At 44.5% G+C, this 19,459-nt stretch overlaps 1 protein-coding gene across 1 annotated transcript in view; it reads right to left on the minus strand.

Annotated features, from left to right (window-relative positions):
* Positions 1 to 19,459, minus strand: part of plppr2b (phospholipid phosphatase related 2b) — a 36,812-nt gene that overhangs the window by 14,378 nt on the left and 2,975 nt on the right. Inside the window, exons 2-3 of the mRNA XM_034539932.1 lie at positions 18,376 to 18,486; positions 3,946 to 4,134 (exon numbers count right to left, since the gene is read on the minus strand). Of these exons, the coding sequence (XP_034395823.1) occupies positions 3,946 to 4,134; positions 18,376 to 18,486 (300 nt within the window). The remainder of the gene's footprint in view (positions 1 to 3,945; positions 4,135 to 18,375; positions 18,487 to 19,459) is intronic.

The raw sequence follows: 19,459 nt of genomic DNA on the forward strand, positions 1-19,459 counted from the left end.
TCATCTCCTCCCACTGACATTGGACCGCGCACAGACTATTAAAACGGTCACACACACACACACACACACGCTCACACACACACACACACACACACACACACACACACAATGTGGCTTTGACCATCATCTGTTTTTGAAGATATGAAAGCAACAACAGCTCAATGCAGTTGTTTGTTTGTTTTGGCGCATCAAGCGCTCTCACTCTAAACTAAACTCTGGCATGAGTGGATGATATGGTCTGCCTGCATGGTTTGCAACAATCCCTGTCTTTCTGTCACATGGAGCTGCATCACGCACAAAGCCTTTTCCCAACTTTAAGGAGCACACAGAGAAAACAAACTCGAAGCAGCGAGCTGCGACGGCGTCAGAAAGACTCTCATTCGCTCTTCTTCATTTCGTTTTATGGGGTCGTGCCGGAGACAAGCGCGGCCGGAGGGATGATGTTTTCAGGTTGTTAGTCCGTCTGTCCGTCCGGTCCCTTCTCGTGAACCTCAGGATCGCCTGGAGGGCTTTTTTTTTTTCTTCAAATTTGGCACAAATGTACACTTGCCCTCAAGGTTGAACTGATTTGGTTTTGTAGGTCAAATGTCAAGGTCACTGTGACCTCAAGTTCCTTTTATTCTCATGAATGTGATATCTCATGAACGCCTTGAGGTAATTTCTTCAAATTTGGCAAAGATGTCCACTTGGGCTAAAGGTTGAACTGCTGTGGTCAAAGGTCACTCTGACCTCAACTCAATAATTATAATAATGACAATTTGACACAGACGTGGACGCAAACTGCAACTTGACCGGTTGGTGGAGGCACGGAACTGTGAGGCGTAATTCTGGATGGTTTGGTTTTCTCTTGTTTTCTCTCTGGTACCTCTGATTCTCATGTTCCCTCATTCTACCCCTTCCCCCCATCGTGCTCTGCATTTTGAACACGCTCTGTCTCTCCTCTCAAAGAGCGCACACATCTGTTGAGTGGCTTATATTTAGCAGCATGAGGACGGGGCTCTCCGGGGCAAAAGTATTTAGCATTGTGCTCCTGACCAACATGAGACAAAAAAGGTGGAGAAATAAACCTCTAGGTTCAAGTCTTTTAATTTATCCCCGCCTCATATCCCCTTGCTTGAGCTTACAAGTGTATGTGTGTGTGTGTTTGTGTGAGAGACAGCTCACATTGTGTCACCTGAATCTTAATTCCACAATTACCATTTGATCCTGTGATTCGTCGCTGCTTAACCGCATCGACCAATGGGTGGGTTTGTGGTGTGCAATCAGACCACACGCACACACACACACACACACACACACACACAGTCTGCATTACATAACACACACCCTCACATACACACCAGCACTAATAATTAGCAAACGGTTCAGAGCTCTACCGGGCTCTTTCAGTTAGCTTGGCAAGATAATTGGCAGGAGAGCTGAAATATGTCACTTGTAGTGATGTGTAGTATATATATCGGCTGCGTTTGCTGGAGTTGAAAATCATATGGATCGCCTGTAACCACTCTGACTAGTACTCAGATCCCAGCACTAGTCTCTCTCACACACACACACACACAGACACACACACCGACCCGACTCCCACCTGCACATGCAGAATCCTCTTTTAGTGGCAGTGGAGGAGAAGATGTGCGCCGTCATCCACCCACGCACTTACCTTCACTGATCCACTGCAACTTCCAGCATATTTGCCAAGTACCACACAAGTGCTTCTATTTCCCTCTCTCTTTGTCTCACACACACACACACACACACACACACACACACACACACACACACACACACACACACACACACACGATTCTGCTCTAATTCTAATCCGGTGGCCACATCAATGATCAAATGGTGGTTGACTCTGTTGTGCATTGCCTAAATCTCACAGGTTCAGTTTTGGCATGAAAGCCCCCAGTTTTGATTAGGCTCAAGAGAAGCGGCAGATTCTGTTCTAACCTGCGGCAGTTTGGAGCCCAAGACCCAATTATGGTACAACCCAAATCTTTGGTGGTCTATGAGAGTCAGAAGCTGTTGTTCCTCATCTCTCTTCTGGCTGTTGTCATTCACTGTTTGGCCTTCCTTAGTTTTCCTACTAAGGAAGTCAGGTGACGAAGTTCTTCCGCTATTTCTGGAGCTTTTCTCACGGCCTTCGCCAGAGGTGCTGGACTTCGGTCATGTGAAAACTCTAATATAATTTAGAAAATCTACCAGAGATCCAGTGTGTGTCCCCGCAAACAAAAAAGAAACCCTTTTTTTTGGGACTTGACCCACACCAAGGAATAAAGGTCAGGATATCTCAGCCTCTTTGATTCCCACCTTATGATAGAAATAACACTGACGGTCTATCGCTGTTCAACCTGGACCGAGAGCCGAAAGGGGCCCGGGGTCTGGAGCAGGACACGGGGAGCAGGGACAGGACTTCAAAATAAAACAGGAAGCACACAGGATGTAACATTTAAGGACTCCTGCTGCCCAACATTGAATGATTTAAAGTGCTTGTGTTTGCCACTGAGGAACCGAGTTATCCTGAGTCCCATGCCTCCCCATCATTACGCAGAGACGGCAGCAAACACAGAGAGGGTCTGGAGCAAAAGCTTTGAGCTGTCACACGGATACGAGATCGGCGTACGTCAGTCGAGGAGCTCGTCCAATTTCTGTTCGCGGCTGAAAGGATGAGTCAAAATTCAGAGAGAAGAGATATGAATATCTGCTATTCTTTATTTATTTTTGTATTGTATCTGAACAGAGGCCCGTGGGATGGAGCGATATCTTGGAGCGAGAGAGAACACAGATGCTCTGATTTTCAATAAAGCCCGCTTCACACTCGCAGGCAAAATCAGGCCACTGCGCTCCCACTCTGCACAGCTCGCCTGCAGCCGCCATCCAGTCCGGAGTTCGGCTCGGAGAAAACGCACACGCAAATGTCCTTATGTGTGCCTGTGTGTGCGATTGTGTCGGATAGACTCTCTTTTTGATAGGATCCAAAATGTAAACAAAAAAAAGTCAAGCGGGCCTATGTTTTCAAAAACTGAGAACAGACAACGGTGTGACAGAAGAAGATATTTGAGTCACATCTATACAGAATAAATGGCCCAGGATCTGTCAATCTCTCTACTTGAACGTGTGTGTGTATTTGTCAGTGTGTGTGTATGTGTTGCCCAAACATGTGGCTCAAAGGCAACCAAGTCCTAATGCCACTTATGCATTGCAGGGCATCAAAGAGACAAACCCTGGGGGACAAGTCACAGAGACGGAGCTTTGATGAGGATGTGAACCTATGTTTCATTATTAATAACACCCCACTGTGTTGACAAGAAAGTATGGCGGCTCTTATGGAATTCACCATCTACACTCGTAACGTCTCCCAGCCTCGATATGTTAATTTGAAAGCGGTTTAGTGGAAATGAATGGCAAAAATAAAAGACGCTGAATATTCATCTTCGATTCGCATCGCGTTGCCAGGAACTCGTGACCTACAACTCGCAGTTCTGTATCGACGTTCAATTATTAAAAAGGTGCTTCAATATGCATTGTGGAGCCTCGGATGGAGACGGTCCGGGCAGAAAAAATTATAACGCGCTCCTTCTTTTGCACCGAAGTCATTTAGAGCTCATGGGTTCATTCTGCGTTTGTAGCGTGCAGTCCTGAAATAATGGCAGACTCTCTGCACACTGTAGCTATCTCCGACTGCTCAGTGGAGGACACATTTAGTGCCCGTTGCCATGGTTATGACAGAGAACGCATCCACACACAATCGGAGCAGCAAGACCACGAGGATGCACACCTACACAGCTCTGCCCGCTTTCAATCCACAAACACCACGTGTAGATGAGGAGGAACTATGTGTGTGTGTGTGTGTGTGTCTAGGGGATTGTCATGTCTGTCGTGTGTGTGCGCGCATGAGGAGCACCTGTGGAAGCACTTTTGTTCACAAGTTGAACGCAGACTCACCGTCACAGTGGGGATGGCGGTGACGAGGGAGTAGACGAGGACGGGCGGCGCCTTGCTGTTGTCCTCCGGTCCCGGGTTCGGCTTGGAGTAGGCTTTGTCGAAACAGAAGAAGCCCTGGATGTGCACGGGGAACGTGTCCGTGTACTCAAAGTAGTACGCCAACAGAACGGTCCCTGCCATGATGACCAGCTGGAAATAAAACATATTGGTTCCAGCTTTAGGATTGGATCCGCAGGAGAGGAGGTGAGAGAAGAAAAGACAGCCGGGGAAGAGAGAGAAGTGGAAAAAAAATATTGTCACGGATTTATAGGAGAAAGAAAAAAAAAAAAGAAAAAAAAAGGGAGAGATTTTTCCTTCTGAGCAAAATGATGGATGCTTCGGTAATGTGTAAAGTGAATCAAATGTGCGTGGAGAGATATTGAGGGACGAGGATGAGAGGGAGGGAGGGAGAGATAGAGACAGAGGGAGACAAATAAGGAGAAAGACGGATAGAGAGGGGGAACAGAGAGACCACTGACACACAGAGAGAGAGAGAGAGAGAGAGAGAGAGAGAGATCCCTTCAGCGGTGTGAGCATGCAGAGTGGGAGGGTAAAGAAACAAATGGAGACCGATCAAAGAAAATAATGCTGTATGGAGGAAAACAGGAAGAGCTGATCGAGGATGATAGAGAGGTGGGAGGTGATGGGGGGGTGGGGGGGGGGGGGTGGGGCACAGATGGGGTGAAAAAGAGAAGAGCGGTAGAGAAGACAAGAGGAGGGAGGAAGAGAGAGAGAGAAACAACCGTGGGAAAAGCAAGTGTTACGTGTGTGTATAACTTAAGTTACCAGATGTATGCAAAGCACAAGCCATGCAGCATAAACTATGATCTTCAGAACTATTTAAAATAGGATTTGATAATAGAAATGCATTAGCAATTTATAACTGAGAAAAAAACATGCCATTCTGCACAGATGAGACGACTACTAATTATTCATTTATACTAATACTAACAGCACTCTAACTCCTTCGCCCCAACTCCCTACAGGGGAAACAAAATTAAAAAAAATCTACAAATGCACAGTTAGCGCCTCTAACTGAAAACTGAGGGTTTGTGCAATGTTTGTTCGCCCTGCGGCTATGGGCCTGAACCAAGAGAAACTACAAGTAATAAAAGGAACGGGAGTTTAAATATAGCCGATTTGTTGCTTCATAATCTGAATTGATTGCTCGATGAACTTCTATTGTGCGTGGATGACAAATGTATCGGCACCAGAGACACGAGGAGGCCGGGCTGCCGGCTTGAGGCACACGAGGCAGGAAAAGCATCAAAAGCTGTTGGATACAAATTGCTCCGCTACCTTCAAGGGGTTCCAGTATTGGATGGCATTTGAAGGTTAATAAGAGAATACCGTTGTAAATTACCAGATTAGAAACGGTAATTATTTACATATGTCAAAGCCAGACCTCAAGCAAGGAGATGGATTGAATAAACCGAGTCGCCGATCACAGGTGTAATCAGTGACATAATTGCTGGAGAGGAGACACACTCTCTATGATCAGTTCCACCTGTGAAAAAAAACGTTTGGGGCAGAGATTGACTCTTGACATTAGAAACAAATGGGAAACGAACAGTTCCTGCAGTCCTCTTCATGTTTTTTTTTAACACATTAATGGTGTGTTACTCTGGTTGCCTGGCAACACTCCAGGAAGTGTCGCCATGCAGGCTTATCTTCTAATGCTCGACTGGGAAGCGGGTGAGCATGTTTCCCAAAATGTCGAACAGTCCCGACAAGCTTTTAATGCGACTACAACAACATCTACGACCGCAGCCATTGGTATTTATCTGAAATGATTCTTTGACGTGAAAAGTCTCACAGTGGTAGATGTCTGAACAAGTGAGAAGCCACTGAGAGAACCTCCTCCAACATCTTAATCTTCTTCAGCAAAGTGACAGAGTAGCCCAGAGGGCTGTAGGAGGACTTGTTACACGTGACGTATTTCAGCATTATTACACACTGAAGAGTGATAATGAACATGGGAGAGAGAGGGTGACCTAATTCAAACCCCTTTGCATTGCACGCTCGGACCCGCTGTCAGCTCAGCTTCTCTGCATCGTTCTTTTTGCCGTTTCCTTTCCTTTCCAGTCACGGGAAAATCGGTGGACGACTCCCCAAATAATTGATCTGTGCGTACCCGTGGCAATGTGCAAACCTAATCGACTTATTTATTTGTGCCGGACATCGTACTGAGGAGAGCATCGTAATGGGGGGCGGGGGGATGTGTTTGGTGACAACACACATGCCCCAAGGTCCGTAAAAGTAAAATATGTATATATAGTATCAATACAGGCAGGCAAACCACACAAACACCTCCAGCTTGTAGTATATAAATATAGTCCAAGAATACCAAGCAGCTCCATGTTTTTCTATGTTCCTTTCCATCTGCATGCGCTTTGTGTGTCTGAGTGCGAGGGTGTGTGCGTTTGTGTGTGTGTGCGTGTTCCCATGCGTGTGTTCTGATATGTCTGCAGGCATGGGGGTGCATTCCCATGTCTGCGCAGGAACTCTTGACACAGCCCGGCTGTGTTGAACATTTCTTTCCATCATCCGTTCCTCTCTTCTCGCCGAGCTACAGAAGGCTTGAGGGAGGGCGCGAGGAAGGGAGGTGCAGAAAGGTGGGGATAGAACGAGGGAGGGAGGTGCAGAAAAGTGGGGAGGGAGCGAGCGAGGGAGGGAGGTGCAGAAAGGTGGAGAGGGAGCGAGCGAGGGAGGGAGGTGCAGAAAGGTGGGGAGGGAGCGAGCGAGGGAGGGAGGTGCAGAAAGGTGGAGAGGGAGCGAGCGAGGGAGGGAGGTGGAGAGGGAGCGAGCGAGGGAGGGAGGTGCAGAAAGGTGGGGAGGGAGCGAGCGAGGAAGGGAGGTGCAGAAAGGTGGGGAGGGAGCGAGCGAGGAAGGGAGGTGCAGAAAGGTGGGGAGGGAGCGAGCGAGGGAGGGAGGTGCAGAAAGGTGGCGAGGGAGCGAGCGAGGGAGGGAGGTGCAGAAAGGTGGGGGGCGAGCGAGCGAGGGAGAGAGGTGCAGAAAGGTGGGGAGCGAGCGAGCGAGGGAGGGAGGGAGGTCCACGAACAACGCCCATCAAAGTTTAAACAAACATTTGAAGTCAACTGTGGAAAAAAAAAAAGCCTCCCCGGGTGATTGTGCGTGTCGTTTTGCATCTATTCCTGCACTGCTCATAGGCATTACACAACGCTGTCTGGGAGGCCTCGCAAACCGAGTTCGGAATAACACACGAGAAGATACAAGCTGAAAACGCTTCGTGTTCATTCTGGGACAAGGTTATCACAATCAAAATAGTCAGTATGACTAAAATAGAAAAGTTGCAGTCTATCCGTCTCATCGCATTAACACAAATACAGCCTCCCTTCCTGAATACACGCTGATGGGGAGTTTACATCAAACGGGAAGCACATGTTTGCCTCACGTCACTCGTGATAACTTTGACCGCAGGATCATTTGACTCTGTGAACTTCAACGAGCTTCAGCGTATCTAGCAAAGAGCACCATCGGCTGGTGTCCGACAGCGGTATGAACCCAACAGGTTTTGCGGATGAAAAAGATGCTGATGTAACGACATAGTGATGCAGATCCATAACAAAAAGTCTATGGTTTCGTACACATACATTTACACACATAGTTGTGGTCTCTGTACAAATATGAGGCAATGTAGAGCTTACAGACAGTTACTAGATATTTTTTTCATTTCCAGTTCAACAACTTAGTGACAAAAGGAGGAGACTCTTAACACTGATAGGCTTTAGGGAGTAACCATCCAACAAATCGTGATGATATGCGTCGCATCGTGTCAAGCAAGAAAGGTTGCTTTGCATTTGGGGTGAACCCTTTTCACACTAATGCTCTTCTTTGACATCTCGTCCTCCTTCCCACCCACATGAACAAATAACCAACTTCCTGCGCATTCTGCATCCGTAGCCAGTTTGTCTAAATATGAATAAAAGGTCAAAGCAACTTCGAGTTGATGGTTTTCTAATTAGCACATTCTGCACAGGTCACCTTGGAATGTTAATTGGCATAATAAATTATCTCTAAAGCGTCGTCTGCATGTGCAGCATGAAACTACTGACAAGCTTAAACCAAAGGGGGGTCACGACAGGCCGACATGAAATCATTCTGTCACATGACTCATCTCCACACAGGCTGTACCCAGGGTCTCAATCACATGGCAGCCATCTAGGTGATTGGAAGTTGGAGGAAGTAGACACCTTTTGTGTTTCCCAGCTGGTGAAAATTCATTTTGGCTTTATTGTCCCCAAAAGCCCCCCCGCCCCGATACCGATGACAATAAATGGCATTATAAAGTCCAGCTACAGTATCGCTAATTTTTTTTAAGTGACCACACCTTTTTTTGTGATGAGCCTCCACTCAAAAGACAGTTCCTCGTTCATCCATATGTCCCTGTCTGAGCCTTTCAAGTTCTTTCCTTATTATCGCTTATACTTTGGACCTCATATCAACTACCACCCAATTTAAAGAAATGCAAAACAAATGACTTTGCAGATTAAAGAAATCTAAAATAATGATGTATTTGTAGGAAAAACAGTCCCGTTATAATGCAATAGAAGAGGCCGCGCTTGGTCCCTCCGTCCCTCCTCACCAGACACATTACCACTTCCTCTCCAAATCAAACCATCGTCATTTTGCCTGCCAATTGTGCTCTGCCTCTAATCTACAAAAACAATAATTGCTTAACTCATCCTTCTGCATCTGGGTCAAATTGGTACTATAGCTTTATGGTACTTTATTGTACTCTTCCAGATTTGCTGTCAGGGATCCGTCAACTCAATCCAACTCTGTGATCATGTGGGAAATCTGGCTTGCAGACAGGGTTTAAGACAAAGCACCTATGGCCACAAATCGCCTCATCGAATTGAATTGTTAATTGATGGGAAAAAAAGCATTAGAGTTCCATCCATTCAGTGTGACCAGACACGTCATTTGAACAACACATCCACTAGTTTATTGATTTGATGCTCCTATTGGCAGGAAGAAATAATGTATCACTGTTAAAGACGCTATGGTTAAGGTTTGGTTCAGGGAAACATGGTAGTTACAGAGAAACATGGTAGTTTCAGAGAAACATGGTAGTTACATGATAAATTACTACTTTGTAAAGCTAAGTGGAGCCTTTTTGTGGTCATGGTTATCGTTGATAATCTGTATGAGCGAGAAATGAACAGCAGTCTCCCGTGTTGAGGTGCGATGCCTCTGTTGACCCATCCACCTTGACCTCATTCCTATGACCTTTGTCGCTCTGTAATAACGTTAGCGTGCGCCCTCCTTCTTTATAATAATGACTCTGGCTGCTAGAGGGCTTTGTTTCTTCTCCAATGCAAAGAAGACAAGCTACCGAGCTAACTAGCCAGCCACTCTTGCCGTGTAAAAACAACTCAAGTGGGAAAAGCGAGATGCCAATTTTCCAGCCTTATGTTTTCTTTGACAAGAACCAGATCGCTCATATCACAGCAAATGTAGAAATGGGTAATTTTCTATGATTCATACAGATTTGGTATTGTCCACTTAAAAATCTAAGGTGGTTTTGACAAACGAGTGCTTTCACCCAATTTAATGTAGCTGCTAAAACCTGTTAGCATTCATTTAGCCACCAGAGTTTACAACATAGGGCAGCTTTAAGATGCTGACCCCGTTCTAGCTGACCCAGTAAACTAAACGCACTCATCAGGCCGCGTAACTAAGACTCAATGCTTATACTTAACCTCTGCACTTTAAAAAAGCAAGAGAAAATCAAAGAGACTATTACGGCACTGATGTGACTATCCTGCCCTCAAAAGCCCTTTAACCAGAAAAGAGGAAAATAAAACGTGGCAGTAGTAAAGTGTCATGGGGAGGGAAGAGGGCGGCGAAAATAGACGTGGCTGTTGTCTCCTGGGGCCAAAACTGTGAGCTGCCACATAAGTGTTGCACGTCCACCTTTTGGCCCATGTGGCTCGGCCAGATGGCAGGAAAGTCAACTGATAAAGTCAAACGTGTTTACAGAAGGTGAGAATGTGTGGACGGAGGCCGGTGTCGAGATGACAGCACCCTGCTGGGAGGCGACGAATGTCACGCTGCTCGGGCTGAACGGGAGACATGCTGCTTCATTTTGCTCTCAAAATGTCGGATGTGTTTTTGAATGAGAAATAACTCAAATTTTGAGTGAGTTGCGCCACTTTTTTTTCCTTCTCTCCAAGTGATGAAATATTATATTCACAGTTTGCTTAATCCCCCCCCCCCCACCTCTTTAAAAAAAAAAAAAAAAAAGCACTTAAAGGTTAAATCACCACTAAAGTGTATGTCATGCGAACAAATGGAACAGTCACAGTTGTTATATATTGAAGGTGTGTTGATTGATTCACAACGTCAACTCATGCGCTGAGTGAAAACATTCCACCTTAAAAATTGCTGATAGCTGCCCGTAGCCTAGGAGCGCCACAGTGGATTAAAGTTTAAAGCAAGCCAACTGTTTAGCTCGGCACAAGTAAGTAAATGACATCATTCAAAACTTAAACTGGTTTAAAACAACAATGCATTTGGTCTTTGCAAACAGAAACGGCGTACGTGTTTATTTGCATTTAGGGCGGGGAAGTGAGATTCAATCACAAGTGGTAACTCAATGCAGGTGGAGATGCATTCTAATGCCAGAAGTGGAAGAAAAATACAATTACGTGAGTATTTTTTAAATACATGGTATAGTATCGTATAGAATAGACAAAGAAAAAAAACATTACAACAATTGAGTTTATCCTGATCGAGGGCTTTTATTTTACCCTCATCTCCTAAACCTCCTCTGAGTAATTGGTTAATTCAAATGTTTCATATATGAAGAGTCAAATAAATCTGTGTACATCATCTTAATATACAAAATAAGTTTATATATCTCACGAAACAAAGTATCAAGACGGTTGAAAATAAAATCTATATAGTTTCGATGGGACACTGAACAAATCTTGCCCAAACTGTCTAGTTTCATCATTTATAAGCACTGTTAAAACATGAAATAACGTTTATAACACACGTTAATGTAGTCAACAGATATTAGGACAAGTTAAAGTGTTTATTATTGTAATGTATTTGTCAAAAATTAAAAATATTCTTTTAAAATGACACCTGTTGTCATGAGCCCACAAAAACACATATTTCGTACACTTATTGTGTTATAAACCATTTATTAAATGTTATAAGTCACTTATGACATCAAGATCTCCGCTTCTTTCCCACATTATTCTCCCGACTTAATTTGACTGAATCTGCTTGTGCTCATTAATCAGCCCTCAAATTAAGTGACAAATCAAAAAACATATCCTGGCAACAGCACGGTGAAATAAGCACCTCTGTGAGCACATTAGTGTCAGGCTGGCGTTCACAGTTACAATCCTCACAGTCATCAGTCAGAGACGAGGCTGCAACACGTCTCCTCCTCTTTCCTGTGATTTGGTTTCCTGATGAGCTCACATCACCACAAGCTCACGTGATTAGAGTCGGGGAAGATTTTACCGCAGCAGAGGTTTCATCTCTCTGATTTCCAGCAGATGATTAAGAAGATTTTTAGACCGCAAACAAACACATCCAGAAAGACACAAACCACTGCACATAAATGAGTGACCCCCCCCCCCCCCCCCCCCCCCCAACCAACCATCCTCCCACGTACTCACTCATCTGCATAAATAACATGTAAATGATGGACCAAACCCCCCCAACCAAAAATAACCTGCACATCATTGAATCAACATGGATAACAAGCAAATGAATGGCCTTGACTGCCGCCTGGTGTCACCAGATTGTACTACAACACGCTGAGCAAGATAGATGAGCCGACTGATGGAAGAAAGTGGACGAGCCAGAAGGGGGAGCCTTAAAGAGAGGCCCGGGAGTGAGAAGATAAACAGACGGATAAAACAGTTAATGAGACATTACTATATCGCAGATTACGCGGGGTAGAGCCGGCCGTGCCGCTGGGAAATAAAACCGAGGAAGGCGCCAGAGAGGAGAGAAAACAAAAAGGGCAGAGGAGGTGAAAGAGAGCAAATGAGGATGTATGAGAGCTTGAAGTGGAGAGAAAGGTAAAATACAAAGAAGGAACAAGGGAATAGGACAGGATCAAAGCAGGCATTCATTTGCAGAGCACCCAAGGCCCCCCCCGCCCTCCCCTTCTCAATCTCTCCTATTCCACCTCTTTTGTTTGTGTATTTTATCTTTATCTTAAATTCATCAGCTCTTTTTTTCTCCTTCCCGGATCTGTCAAGAAACATCTTTACCACAATCCGCCCCCCCCCCCCCTTACTTGATGCATTTCCCTTCACGTCTCCTTGCTGTCAAATGTGATCTCACGCACACTCTGTCTCTATATATCTAAAGCATTCAAATAGAAGCAGAAGGGACATTCCTATTCAAATCAGCCATGCAGGATGGTCACAGCGGTGGCCATTGTTATTGTTCGGAGTTGCCATTGGGAATGTTGTAGCTCACTTCCGTGTAATCTAAACCAGTTTATGGCAAGCTCTGGACTCACTAGGTTTTACAGTAACAACTAAAATGAGCAGAGAGACAGAAGTGTAGCACACTCTTGCCGAAGGGTCGGAAAGCACATTGCCATCACCAGATGAGTGAAAACTCAGTATTGGCACATTTTCTGTAGTCAGTGTAGCATCAAAGCATCCATGGCTATTTATCTAAATGTATCTAAATAGCCATGGATGTAGAAAAGGGAACTGGTGACAGCATCGAAATCGGCGACCACCCATTAATTCCTATGAAAGTTGCTCAGTGGTGCATGAAGTGAAACAAATTTTAAAACAATCTTTCAAATCCATGGTCCTAGCAAGCCCACTAGTTGATTCACCGCAAACAAAGTTATCCGCTGAGTTACAGATGTCTCTTTCCTATGTACATTTATGGGGGAAAGTCTTTTGGGGTTTCCATGGCATCACGTGACTTACCTTGAAGTAATGTAATTCCAACATTTGGCCACTATGTTAAAATGGCATCAAAGCCTGGCGCTCTTCCTGGAGGCTTGTAACTAGCAGGCAACTGGCTATTTAGCTAGCGTGCTAATTCCACCATGCTTTGATGCTACACTAGTTTAAAAAATGTGCCAAACAGTGGACTTTTGGCCAGTGGCAGCGCTGGGCCTAACGTTACGGAGCCAACTATCCAGCTATCCATTTCCTGAGCTGCGTCCATTCTATTCCGAGCGAGCTGCGGCACTAAACTTTATGGCGTAGTTGTGTGTGGTCACCAAGAGAACAACAAATGCCATTTTCTTTTCTACTAGTCAAATCACCACGGAAAACAGTTATGTCTGTTTTACTCCTCTTCAGTTTATATAATCGACAGTCTCTGCTTTGCTCCCTCCACACGTTCTTCTTCCCTTTCACTTCTCCCTCTCTTTGTTGCAGCAACAATCACATAATCCTCCAAAATCCTCAGTCCTCAAGCAAACATGCCCCCGCATCCTACAAACGAAAGAATGAAAGCAGATGCAGGTTCACAAAATACAAACATGTTCCCTGCAGTGCAATAGAATGTTTCATTGCAGAGGTCTCTGCTAATATTTTTATATATATATATATATATATATATATATATATATATATATATATATATATATATATATATATATATATATATTTTATTTGTTAAATAAACTATTATCTTATTTACACTGCTATTTTATATAATGTATGTATTTGTATGGTGTTTCTTTAAGCACAGGCAATTCAATAATTTACCAGACATGTTTGACTTTGATGTAATCGGCCCGAAAGCCAGAAAAGATGCCAATTTCTTTAATGGCGAATCTCGATTTTTAAAATCTGAATTAATGTGGTTTACAGCAGCGAGAATTAGTCTGCATTTCTGAATCCCATAATTGTAGCTCAAAAGGAAGCGAGGGGCAAGATTATATATTACATAAGCAATTTCATTTTAGAGACTTACTCCAGCAAATATCTTATATCTTTTTTCTGATACGATAATTTGGCCACGGTGCTGCTGCCTAGAAAGGCGGCTATTCAACATTCACAGATGATGTATATATATATATATATACGAGATACGAGATACCCATATATATATATATATATATATATATATATATATATATGGGTATCTCGTCCCTCCATTCCTCCTTAAAGTGATAACAGGTGGGAAGCAGCCAGCTAACAAGTGTTTCAACAAACATCCGCCCAGAGTGCAGAGAAATCCCAGCGCAGCAGACAGGCGGGCAGGTGCTATTCATGGAGTCTGAGAGATAATGAGGGGGAAACTAGGGAGAGAATAATGTTAAAATGAGCCATTACTGTGTCTTTGTGGAGGTGTGTGTGTGTGTGTGCGTGCGCATGTGTGTGTGTGTTGAAGAGGGAGGGGACACATTTTCACATAATGAGCATGGAAACTAACACCAGAGAATTAATGAATAATATATACGAGTCTAAGGTACCGTGTTCAGGGATGTGATGAATTGTTTTCTCCGATGTGGTATAGAAATTAGCCATGAAAAGGTTAAAGACAATCATTAGTTGTATTAACAAATGTCTTCAAGGCATGATGTATGAGAAGATGAGCTACATCAATATGTATTTAATGTAAGAATGTGTCTTGCATCTCTGGCGTTAGTGTGGAAGGGAGCACTGCTTGAGTTTAGTAGGCATATGTGGTGCTTGGATACGGAGATATTGTGAGTACAGTACGGTTGGGGGGGAGATGGGGGGGGGGGGGGGTACCGGGGGATCTTGGTCTTGGCACAAGTGAAGCTGTTCGGAACAAAACATCTTTAGAAAAGAGTAAACACATGCAGCAAATGTGTTTCTGGGAGGTAGAAGATGTTCTGAGGCAGTATCAGAGCCAGCAGGGAATACGGATGAAGTGAGCACGTGCAGAGAGGAAGATGCTTTGTTGAAGGGAACTGTAGGCCTGATGCATTTAGGATGCTGTTCATTATTGGAGCAAGGTTGTGCTGCCTTCACAGCTCAACCAAAAAAAGAATATAGCAGCATATAGCGTATACTTCTAAGGTGTTTCCTGAAGTTGCACTGAAAAGCCTATGATCATCATCGTCCCCCCCTAGCTAAGTGCCTAAACCAAAGTAAGTAGGAGTAGAACCGACATTGAACGGTTCGCTGTGGTCATTTAAATAGTACTAATGAAAGTGATGATTATTGTTATTTGTTACGATGACAACACATGTCACTGTGTCCGCAAAGTGATATCGCAGCTCTGCAGGGAGAGAGTGGACGCAGCTTCGTAGACGGATTGCTAGCTAATTAGCTAGTTAGCTTGTCCTTCTCCGGAGCGGCGGCGAATAAGACGGAGGGACCGTTAGACTAGAACTGCTGCTGGTCACTAGCCCACTGTCGGGCTAATTCTTCTGCAACCAGTGTAGCATTAAAGCATGGTATAATTAACAAGCTAGCCAACTAGTCAGCTGTCCACTAGTTAGCTAGTTAGCTTGCAAATTTCACCATACTTTAATGCTACACTGGTAACAGGAATTTAGCCTAACAAAGTTGTCCCTCATCGAACAATGTGAGAATGAAGAATTAAGTTGGTAACTTCTGCAAGGAACCTGGTAAATGAGAGACGCAAGCAGACAGGAACGGAGACCTCAGAGACAGCATTGGCCTGAAACATCATGTGGTCTGATCATCAGCATGTCTGTTTACTTTGCAGAACTTGCTGAGCCACAAGAGGACGCAGTGAACGAGGCATGAGGAAGGAGTGTAGAGGAGGAGGAGGAGGAGGCATGGCTACTCTGAGCTGGCAGTCGAGACTGAACAGCAGAGCTGGAAAGCCAGGATACACACTAAAAAGGGCTGTGTGCCACGAATTAGCAGCTACAGTACAGCCACTGTACGTTTTACCAATGTTACAGCTGATGCCCCGCCCCCTCGCTGGCTGACAGTTGTACGCTCAACGAGATCCACTCAAAGAGTCCACTTGCAGTCACTTTGTGAGTCATCTTCAGTACAGTTTTTCTCACCAGCTCACCGCCGTCCTCCTATCCAGCAGTGTCCAAAGCCCGTCAGGAATCAGTTGTATCAAAATTACTTTTTAAAGAGGGCCCTTTGAAGCTTTGCCTCTGTCAGGCAGCGGACTAGTCCCCCGTGTGGCTTCGCAGCACGAAGGCAGCAACATGGAGTGAAAACAAGAGAGAAAGATACGGGGATATATATATAGAGATAGAGCGACTTATCTCCTTTCCATTGTGCTGTTTTTCATCAAATGCAATCAACAGTGAAACCCCCCCTCGTTTTGTATGGGAAACTGATAAGGCCAGCTCTCCCATTTGAATCAAGCAGAAGAAGAAAGCGATGACTATGGGAGAGACATAGGGATGAGGGTGGAAGAAAGAAACATGGAAAGCGGGGACAGAGGGGAGGGAGAGATAGAGTAATCAAAGTTAGGAGACGGCAGACAAGCCTTGAGATTAAAGCAACGATGAACTGGCAGCGGGACCTGACCGAAAAAGAGGAAAGAGGGCCGTAAAGTTAAAGTGACAAGACAGACGGTGAGAGACAGAGAGTTGGATTGAGTGAAAAAAGAGGCGAAGAGAGAGGGAATCGGCGACAAGATCACAAAAGAGGAAGAAGAGCAAGATTGGGCGTTTGAAAAGAAATGGGTAATGAGATGCTAATGTAACAACAAAGGAGCGAGTGCCCTCCGGGGGGAGCTACACTACAGCAAGCTGCTTCAGTGTGAACACATTAAGGGGGCGGAATAATATTTTAAAATGCCCTTTATTAAACTATTGCAATGTACACAGGTTCATTCAGGCTCATATATTTGTGATAAAAGACAAATTACATTCACATCACCCTACCTCTGGCCCTGTTTGAACAAAATCCCCCAAAAACCTGGAGAGAGGGGCGATTGAGGTGACAAAGTGGGAAAGAAACCGCAGAAAGCTGAGAGGGCATCAGCTCCTCGTAACACCTCGTCCACAGGAGAGTACAGTGCATGTTCATGGCGGCACCCTCCAGCACGTGGTACGAGGTGAAGGCGAGGACAAGTGGGGCAAACAGAAAAGAGGGGTTGGGGCGGTGGGCATTGAAAAGAGTGAAGAAGAGAGGATGGAGACCGATGAGGGAGCGTGAAGCTGAGGGAGAAAGGAGCTCTTTGCGATAGCAGGCAGGCTTTTTGAGTGGGAGATGAAGCTTTACAAGTAAAGGGGAATAATGGCGAGATCCATGGCGCAAAAGATGTAATTACCCAAGGGAATAAGTGCAGGAGAGGAGTGATGTGGAGGATCTGTGTGAAAAAGAGTGACTGGGCAGTACTCAAGAGATCGTCAAAGAGAAAACTGAAGGAGGGGAGGAGCGCCACTGACAGCTATATTGTAAGCCTAGAGATATTAAAGACGCACTATGAAAAAATTAGAAAGCTGTAAAATCATTATAACAACTCCTCAAGAGGATGCTGAGAATGAAGGAAATAAGAAAATGAAGAAAAATGAAAGCAAGCTTATAGGGCCTTGGAAACGTAGCTGAGAGCCGAGGCCATGAGCGCTCCATCCGGTCATTTAGGGATTACAGGGAGAGGGGACGAGTCGTGGGAAGAGTGGCGGAGAAGAGGAAAGGAATCAGTTTTATGAGCAAAAAGGTCACTTGAGAGGTGCCTTTGTTTTGCGAGAATACCTCAGCGATAAACCCCTTCGCTCCCCCGCTGAATGTTATCTATAAATGATTCACAGAGTGAGGGTAATTACCCGTTTGTGACAAATCAATCTAATCAATCACTGCTTTTGGGAGTCAGCGAATTGAAAACAGATCCGGCTAATTCGTGCAATTTCCCGACTGACCCGTATTGTTGTTAATCTGCCGCGAGAAACATGTGAAGTGATGGAAGACATTTGAACAAAAGAGGAGAGGAAGAGGAGCATTCACTGGCAGAAGGATGTAAAATGTGTCCATCAGCTTGCTCCGTGTGACTCAAGTTCCCAGAGGTTTTTTCTAAATCCTCCAACACCAGCCGAGTGTACAGCCAACTCTTCATTTCTGCCAACTGTACACTATCAGCACATGAAAGCCTGTGATTTAGGTCCAATATGGCAGATATTGCCTTCAGTTGTTATCGGGACGGCTACAAAATTACGCTTCCATACCACTAAACTACACTTCGAGTCGCAGTTTTAAACACATTAACGTTGTAAATTCAAAAATAGCTAAATAAAACTACTTATTTTGGCTTACAACATGTTTGTTATGTTATGAAAATCACTGACTTATCGTGAATTGATGAATGAGAGGCAAAATTGTAAAGCGCTTTTGAAGGTAAAGTAGTTTGTAAGGAAGAAAGGCGCTACATACAGTCCAGTTACCATTGCTGGTGCAGAACTACTAAAAGAACGGAACAAACCACTTTCAGCTCAACAAGCCGAACACTCACCTCCACAAAGAGGAAGCAGGGCACGATGTAGGTGCTGGTCTTCTGCAGGCCGATGTCTCCAGGAAGACTCCTCATCGCCCTCCTCTGTGCTGACAGCTGGCTGTCGATCATCTGTGGGGGGGGGGGGGGGGGGTCAAAGGTCATTGCTCAGCTTTAGTTTACTTTTGTGCAGAGCTACTGTGCAGTAGCAACGCTAATTGCTTTTTTTGTGTTTTGGCAAAAGCTAAAAATGCATATTTTGAACTTGACATAATTACAATCTATTATCACACAAGCACAAACATAATGAATGCAGATGTGGATCCTCTGCGGGGATCATGTGTTCGGTTGTGCTTTGTTTGTCTGTCCGCAGTTAATCACTCCCACACTACTAGACCCAGCATTAACATATTTTTTGTGGCCATTTATGACTCCTGTGAGTGATCAACAACTGTTTCAGCAGCAAAAAGCATTCCCAGCATTTGGCTCGGGTAAAAACAAGCCTCACCTGGTCTGTTGCATGCCATGTTTGGGCCTTTGTCGTTTGTTCAAACACTGACATCCATAGGAAAGTTGTTGTCCATAATGCTAAAGAATAAATGCATCGTTTGCCAACATGCGTGAGAGCAGCCTGGGTGACTTTGAGGCGTAGTAATAAGTAATTTAGATAACACAGTACACCACTTCATCCCGTCCACCTGTAAACTGTTTGGCTGTGGATAATACTTAGTTTGGTGAGGAGAGAGACCTGACTGGCACCTCGCTTTAGTCACAACTTTGTGACAACAATGAGTCACAAAGTGTACATAATACTCCATTTATCTCGGTGCCTGGCTTAGAGTTCATCTTTGGGTTTCATAGTCTGTTAAATCATAAGAGGAAAAGAATAATTTGTTAAAGAATTTATTTTTCACCAGATGAGCGCCTATACGTTTTGATTTGTTTGTCTCAAAATATGCTAAAAGTAAAAAATATATATATAAAAAGCGTGTTACAGTTGACTCTGAGCAGTGGAGACATGTAACCAAGCACATTTACTCAAGTTGTGCGTACAGTTCAGATGTACGTCTAATCTACATTTCAGAGGGAAATATTGTACTCTCTA

Source organism: Cyclopterus lumpus, chromosome 1 (genome assembly GCF_009769545.1).
Source record: "Cyclopterus lumpus isolate fCycLum1 chromosome 1, fCycLum1.pri, whole genome shotgun sequence".
Classification (NCBI taxonomy): Eukaryota; Metazoa; Chordata; class Actinopteri; order Perciformes; family Cyclopteridae; genus Cyclopterus; species Cyclopterus lumpus.